This window comes from Coenobita brevimanus, chromosome 90, assembly GCF_032717465.1.
Source record: "Coenobita brevimanus isolate Jiangsu-jjx chromosome 90, ASM3271746v2, whole genome shotgun sequence".
NCBI classification, from domain to species: domain Eukaryota; kingdom Metazoa; phylum Arthropoda; class Malacostraca; order Decapoda; family Coenobitidae; genus Coenobita; species Coenobita brevimanus.
This window is the reverse complement of record NC_137043.1, coordinates 4,004,267-4,012,208: the sequence shown is the minus strand read 5'-3', so window position 1 is coordinate 4,012,208 and position 7,942 is coordinate 4,004,267. Positions and strand designations below refer to the sequence as shown.

General features: G+C 41.8%; 1 protein-coding gene across 1 annotated transcript; it reads right to left on the bottom strand.

Annotated features, from left to right (window-relative positions):
- Positions 1–233: 233 nt before the first annotated feature.
- Positions 234–7,599, bottom strand: LOC145411548 (apolipoprotein D-like). The gene is made up of 6 exons (XM_080281559.1): positions 7,581–7,599; positions 5,321–5,462; positions 1,695–1,842; positions 1,476–1,609; positions 1,037–1,221; positions 234–370 (listed from the first exon to the last, which is right to left on the bottom strand). Exons 1-6 carry the CDS (start codon positions 7,597–7,599, stop codon positions 234–236), a joined length of 765 nt encoding a protein of 254 aa, XP_080137685.1.
- Between the last annotated feature and the right edge of the window lie 343 nt (positions 7,600–7,942).

The window sequence follows — 7,942 nt, the reverse complement described above, 5'->3', positions numbered from 1 at the left end:
CATCTATCAGCTTTAAAATTATCTATCGTAGCTCAGGTGTGGAGAACCATTAACTGCTTAAGTAATTACAAAGGTGAGATAAACACAGTTAAAGTAAAAACAGTAAAGTGGATTTATTGAAGGACAAGATCAACAAAAGAGGATGGACGGCAAAAACTCCTCTCTGGGTACACACACACACACACACACACACACACACACACACACACACACACACACATACACACACACACTCAGTAATGCTTATAACAAGACGTATCCTGTTTCTCTAGGAATTTGACATCTATGCCCAAGGAGATAAGGGTGGTTTTCGCCTCCTCGATGACGTGGTAGGGGGGGTGAGGGCTCCGGGTCTGAATTCTCACTCTTCCTGTTGAGATGAGGTTAGGTTAGGTCAGGTTGGGTTGGTTTGGGTAGACTGAGTTTGATTTAGTTAAGTTTGGGTCTTACTTCTCTCCTGCCCTAACAACCCTTCTCTGCTCTCTCCTACCCTAGTCTACCTTAGCCTACCCTAACCTAGCCTACCCCAATCCTGCCTTACACTGACCTACTCAACCCTAGCTTTCCATCCCCTACCCTATCCTACCCTATCCAATCTTCTCCTTGCCTATCTATCCCTTACACACATACATCCCTTGAACCATTACCCTACCCTACCCTGCCATTTCTTCTTCTCTCCTCCCTTCCCTTACCCTTCTCTTCCCATTCCTTCCTCTCTTACATCCTCTCCCTATTTCCCCTTCTCTTCCCTCCCATAGCTTACTATACCCAACTCACTATACGCGTTTCACTCTACCTTGGCCCAGATTATCGTCCTTCAGCTTATTTCACGTAGCTCGGTTACGTAAAACGACAATGCTATGACTCAACATCGTATAGCACTTCTTGACAAGCAGAGCCTTTCAGTATAACTCCATTGCAACAACTCAGAATTCAGGACGGAGTGAAGTGAATATTAGTCCAAGTAATCGAATAGCACCCTCGTCAATAACTATAAAAAAATAAACTATAAAGCAACAATAACGAATAGACTCACTAGTATGTCCGATGGGTTGGGGGACACAGGCATACTCCAGTGTCCACGAGTCGTAATCGGTGGCTAATACTTGAGCGTGGACTTCAATGAAAGGCATTCCGTGAAGGGTGTAAGTCAAGAAGCTGGGGGCAGAGTAGGGCCTCTTAGCAGTCACGTCTGCGGTAAGGACTGTGGGGCGGTTCAGCCTGGGAGGATGAGGGCTTGGAGTTATCTTTTTGCTGTTCACGCACACACACACACACACACACACACACACACACACACACACACGAATAAAAATGAGAAAGTTTGGTTCATATATTATTTGCTAGGAATTATATCTTTGTTTTTGCTTCACACACACACACACACACACACACACACACACACACACACACACACACACACACACACACACACACACACACACACACTTACCTACTTACACACACCTACTTACAAAATGTCCCAAAAATCGGCCCTGACAGTTATATTGCCCGTCCTGTAGTCCTTGATGTAAGTGTAACTCCAGCACCGTCCCACCTCTTGGTACGCGACGAAATACTTCTCCTGCTCGAACCATCTCCCCAGATACTGAGGGAGACGTAGGTATAGGTAAGTACTGAAGAAAGCCAAGACGTAGGTAGGTACTGCCATCATCATCATCATCATCACTCACCCTCTCTAAGTCGAAGTCCTTGATAATGGGTGTTATTGGACAGGCGCCCCTGAAGTACACTTGCCCCTTCACTCCCATCATCATCGTCATCATCATCATGATCATCATCATCATCTTCGCCGTCGCGCCCATCTTGACAAATCTAAACCTGGTGGGTGAAGAAACCAGAACCATTAAACCAGTCTCAGCATAAATCGGAATGGAAAAGGATTAACGAAGCCTCTTAATCTTACCGTTATTAGGTCCGAAGGTTATAAAAACTTAACACAGGGAAGGTTACGTAGAGGAATTTGTCAACTGTGATAGTGTGAGGTTACAGGTGGTTTGCTTGTGTGTGTGTGTGTGTGTGTCTGTGTGTGTGTGTGTGTGTGCGCGTGCGTGAGAGAAAGAGAGAGGGGGGGGACTGGACCTTATGTTCAGTAACGGAACAGATTGCGTTACTTATATCCACGCTGCCTCTCCACGTAACCACACCACACCTATCCATACCACACTCCACCCCATCCACGTCCACACCACCACCCTTACACCCACACATCCATCCACACCGCACTCCACCCCATCCACTCCCACCCCTCCCCCACCATCCGCCCATCGATGAAGGTGTGCTCAGGTGAATCATTAATTGGCTTCCGGAAAAAGGGTTGTAATTAACATGTAAAGTAGTAGCAGTAGCCGTCGTCTTAGTAGTAGTAATAGTTATCGTAGAAGTAGTAGTAGTAGTAGTAGTGGCAGTAGTAGTAGTAGTAGTAGTAGTAGTAACAGGAGTGTTGAGGGACGTTTGTTTCCGGACATGAGAACCAACCAGTCATATCAGTGCCACCACGTGAAGGCCTCCCACTCTAGCCCCGGGTGCGAGTATGAAGATGATGATGATGATGATGATGACGATTTTGGCCATGATGATGATGATGATGATAATGAAAATGAGGTTGAGAGGACACTAAGGGAGATGAGAAAGTGAATGAAAGTGAATGAAAGTAAATGAAATTAAAGAGATGTGGATAAAAATGAAGGGAAGTGGATGAAAGTGAATGAAAATGAAGGAAAATGAATGAAAGTGAAGGAAAGTGAAGGGACGTAAAGGAAAGTGGATGGAAGTGAAGGGAAGTGAATGAAAGTGAAGGAAAGTGAATAGAAGTAAAGGAAAGTGAAAGTGAAAGGAAGTGAGTGAAAGTGGATGAAAGTGACTAAGATGTTCCTGACATGTATTCCGGAAGGCTTAAGGAGAGGGTCATATACAAGACAGTGATTATGACGATGACAGTGTTGAATAAAATGGTGATGAGGGGAAAGTGACGTTGCTATTGAAACGGTGACATCTGCTGCAATAAACAACAACAACAACAACAACAACAACAATCATAAACACAACAACAACAATAACAACAATAATAACAACAACAACAAGAGAGAAAAGTGGAAGAAGAACATTGATGAGTATATGGATGGAAGTAGTTGAGAGAGAGAGAGAGAGAGCGAGCGAGCGAGAGAGAGAGAGAGAGAGAGAGAGAGAGAGAGAGAGAGAGAGAGAGAGAGAGAGAGAATTAGCCAATAAATACCCAATCTGACATAAAATTCTGGGATCAATGATGGGCTCCAGGTGGGATAATCACCCGGAAACGTGCAGGTAATCCAGAAAACACCCCTGTCTCACCTGGTCCACCTGTAATCAATGAACACCTCTCTCTCTTAACGTAGTTAAGACCATTGGAGATACTAAATAAAGTACTTAACTTAGGCAAGACCATTGGAGATACTAAATACAGCTTAGATAACAAAGAAATTAGCAAATCGGAATGCGAGAGAGATCTAGAAGTTATGATTAGTAACGACCTTAAACCAAGGCAACAGTGTATTAATGCGAGAAATAAAGCAAATAGGGTCCTAGGATTTATTTCGAGAAGCGTGAGCAATAGATCATCTAAAGTAATACTGAAACTTTATCTACCATTAGTAAGGCCACATTTAGACTACGCAGTACAATTTTGGTGTCCTTACTATAGAATGGATATTAATTCGTTAGAAAATGTACAGAGAAGAATGACAAAAATGATACATGACGTCCGGAACCTGTCATTTGAAGACCGACTGAAGAGACTAAGTCTGCATTCGCTAGAGAGGCGTAGAGTAAGGGGAGACTTAATTGAGGTGTTTAAGTGGATGAAGGGTATAAATAAGGGAGATATCAGCAAGGTACTTAAAGTAAGCATACAGGATAGAACTAGAAATAATGGTTTCAAACTAGAAAAATTCCGTTTCAGTAAGGAAATAGGTAGAAATTGGTTTGGTAATAGAGTAGTAGACGAATGGAATAAGCTATCTAGTAAAGTAGTTGCTGCCTCTTCCATTGAGAGTTTCAAGGATAGACTAGATAAGCATATAACAATTAATAAGGAGTGGATACAGAAAAAAGAAAATCTTATAACCAATATTAATTCATAATTTTTCCTTTTCAGGTTACACTATGATAGTCTCTATTGTCCATTTACACTTTCCTATAAAATGTCCACGCCAATTTTTCTATACTACGTGGTGTTCTTTCTGACTTTTTCATGCTGGCTTCGGCTAGAGGGTTTGGAGGGCGGGGGAGAGCCTTCTTCATTGCTATCCTTATCTCATTCTAGTAGATCAGTTACTCTTCTAGGAGCTGCCTAGCATGGGCCAACCGGCCTACTGCAGTTATCCTCTCTTCTTATGTTCTTATGTTCTTATTTTCTCTCTCTCTCTCTCTCTCTCTCTCTCTCTCTCTCTCTCTCTCTCTCTCTCTCTCTCACACACACACACACACACACACACACACACACACATTCCTCTGTCTCTGTCTCTCTCTCTCTCTCTCTCTCTCTGTCTCTCTCTCTCTCTCTCTCTCTCTCTCTCTCACGACACCCACCCAAGCATATAACAGTAACGCCACGCTAAGCTAATTATCTTCTATCTCAATTTTTTTTTTATTTTCTTACTTTTTCATGTCGCCAATGTTTTTTTTTATCTTTCTTTTTATCTGTAATTCTTTTTTTTTTCTGAGTCGTTGGTGGTCACTTTTTGTCGTTAATTCTATCGATTTATCCATATCAATTTCCTCTATCTTTCTGACTACCTATTTATCTATCAACAGTATATCTTTACCTATCTATTCATTTATCTCTCAATAGTATATCTTTATCTATTTATACATTTATCTATCGGTATGTATCTCTTTCATCTATTTATACAGTATATACGCTGGGAACATCTTTCTACCTATTAATCTATTTTTATGAGTCATTGATCTATATACCTACTTATCTATCTATCTATCTGTGTCTTTTTATCAATCTATTTATCTATCTATCTATTTACCTATATATATGAGTATTCAAACTATAATCACCGCGCCTCACCTCCATTCACTACAGCACCTTCTGTGGGTCCCTCCTACAGGTTAAGTACAGTACATACATCACGTGAGGAACGGCGCCCCCCTTGTAAGTACACAGAGCCACGCCAGGATAAGACTAGGGATCTCCTCACGCCGAAATGCAGTGGAGGGTGAGACTTGGCTCCACCTCACGCAGTACCACAGTGGGTTGAACCCTCCCCTCTTCATTATCGAAAGTGTAATACCTGAAGTGACGTAATCTCACCTGTACGAAATAGCGCCACTCTCGCCGATTTCCGGCGCTGTAGTTTCTCTGATGTCGGTAATGATGATATTGATCCGGTATATGTAATACGTTGGACACAGGGAGCCACGGTGACGAGGTGGTGCCGTGTCTTGCTCGCGAACTGCATGCACAAACAGGAGCCACGGATCATTTAATATTCTACCTCTTCTTCTTCTCTTCTTCCTATCTGTCTATCTATAGCCAGACGCCTTAATCCCGTAAGGCGTGGCCACAAATAAATCGCCCCCATGTCGCCCTGTCCCCTGCCATTTCGCTGCCATTCCCCGAACTTACACCCCTTCTCTCCTTTATACCTCTCCACTTCATCAGTCGATCTCATCCTCGGTCTACCCCTACCTCTTCCTTCTGGCTAATATTCTTAGGCTGAGAGAGGCTTGGCATGTTTCTCTGGCCAGACATACGAAAGTTCGCCTCTGGACGCTGCTGTTCCGGGTATGTTTGCAGCTTGTTCGTTATTGTTTTGATGTTGTCAGCACTTGTTCCAGCACCCGTGTGGACACGAACTAATATCTCACTTCTGCTTCTCACTTTCCTTTGCTGGCTAATATTCTTAAGTTGACAGAGACATCTTATCATCTGTTATAAATACTTAAGTTCACCTAATATTTCACCTCTCATATTTTCCACTTTTACCCATCGATAAATACCTACCTCTATCTATCTATCTGTCCATCTATCTATCTATCTATCTATCAATGTCACTCTGTCCTTCACCATCAGGCTGCACTCTCTCCAACTCACCCCACCTCCTTCACTCCTCTCCATCTCAAAGTCTGTCTCCCCCTCCCCCTCCATCTCGAACATATAATATGTACTATTAATTCTCTCTCTCTCTCTCTCTCTCTCTCTCTCTCTCTCTCTCTCTCTCTCTCTCTTCCTAGGCAAGTACCTTCAGATGAAAATCCCTGAAGAGCGTGAAGAAGAGTGTGTTGTCTCCACCACTGACACCCACTAACTACTGTACACCTCAGTGCTGCCCAGGGTTGCCAGGTCAGAAACTGCCAACCCGCCGAGTTCCTCTCACCAAACCCGCCAAAATGTCAGCCTTCTCACCCGCCTAAAAACTGCCTTGTCAGTAATCACAGACTAATAATATTAGAGTCGCGTTTTCGCGACATTAAAAGTCAAGATATCTTGACCAGTATTTATATCGTATATTGACTTTCATGCTGATACCCGTTTTCGCGAGCACTAAAAGTCAAAACGATGTTGAATCTTGAGCATGACTAGGCAAGATTAGTCAATGTTCCTCCCTAGGTATTTTGACCGATATTGACTTTCCATTTTGTAAACAAATCCTGAGCAAAGGAGGTCGAGTCGGACTCGGTAGAGAACAAGAAAGCCTTCCACCTGTTGAACTCATTGAAGTGTGTGTGATTTTCCATATTACTTCATCAACGTGTGGTTCTTGAGGAACGGTGCTTTCCGCTGGAGAGGCCTCAAATCTCAGCAGGAGCCACTTGAAACAGAAGTGCCGTGAAGGACAGTGGATAGGACAATGGAGACAAGTGATACGTAAGTAAAATTGATGTGGGTTAATTTGGAATTCTACAATGAAAGAATATGAACAGTAATTACTTGCTGATATAGTAAGCTGTGTCTTCGCACCCGATGGTAAAACATAAGGAAAAAGTAAGTTTCAGGAGAGCTTTTATCAGCTTGTGGCGTATTCTGCATTATTAGCTTTGTTTTTACTTAAACCCTTCACCAGTTTTAAAATGATTTTGACTGGCAAACTGTGTCTTTTAATGCAAACTGTGTCCAGTGCAGAAACATTGATGGGTAGAAGCATTCACAGTGTAAATATTTCAAACATAAGTTCTCCCAGAAACATTTAAAATTATTTTTATTAACTTCCCTTAGCCTGGTTCCTTTTTTATAGTATTGCTCCTCAAATGCTTCAGATGCCAACCATTCATGTTTCATTTATAAAAAAAATTATGTTTAACAGATACCAAAATCATATTGGGAAAAAAAAATGGAAAGACAAGAACCTTGGTAATTTTTAAGACACACATTCTTGCCCTGTGTATTAATGGTACATATATTTGCAAAATGAAAAATGTGGTGTTATTATAGCATTTACTCGGAGATGCCTAATGTTCAGCATCAAAATAGCACTATGAAATATTGCTGCCGTATTACGTTCATTTCTTTTTGTCTTGATATCTATTTTCATATGGTGTGCCGTGTGCTTCATGTTTTTCATGAGCATTACTGTTTTGGAAGAGCCCCATTTTGCTTTTCTTTCCTAACTTTTTCCCCCTTTGATGGGGCTAGAATAGGAATAGTGGGCAGTTTCAAAGCAGAGCATAAGAAGTTTGAAACATATGAGCAACTATCAGATTAACTTAATTAGAGGGGAAAATATATGGAAGGATGTGTTAAGTGTAAAATTTATACCCAAACTTCAGTTAGTATAAAACCATGAATAAAGGAAGGCAAAGATACTAGGGTACACATGTGGATTAGTTTCCCACCACATGGACCTTTCCATTTGATTCCTAAATTTCTCATGATTCATCTAGGTTTGGTTGCTTGCCACCAAGGTACTGCACATCTCTATGACCACTGTTTATC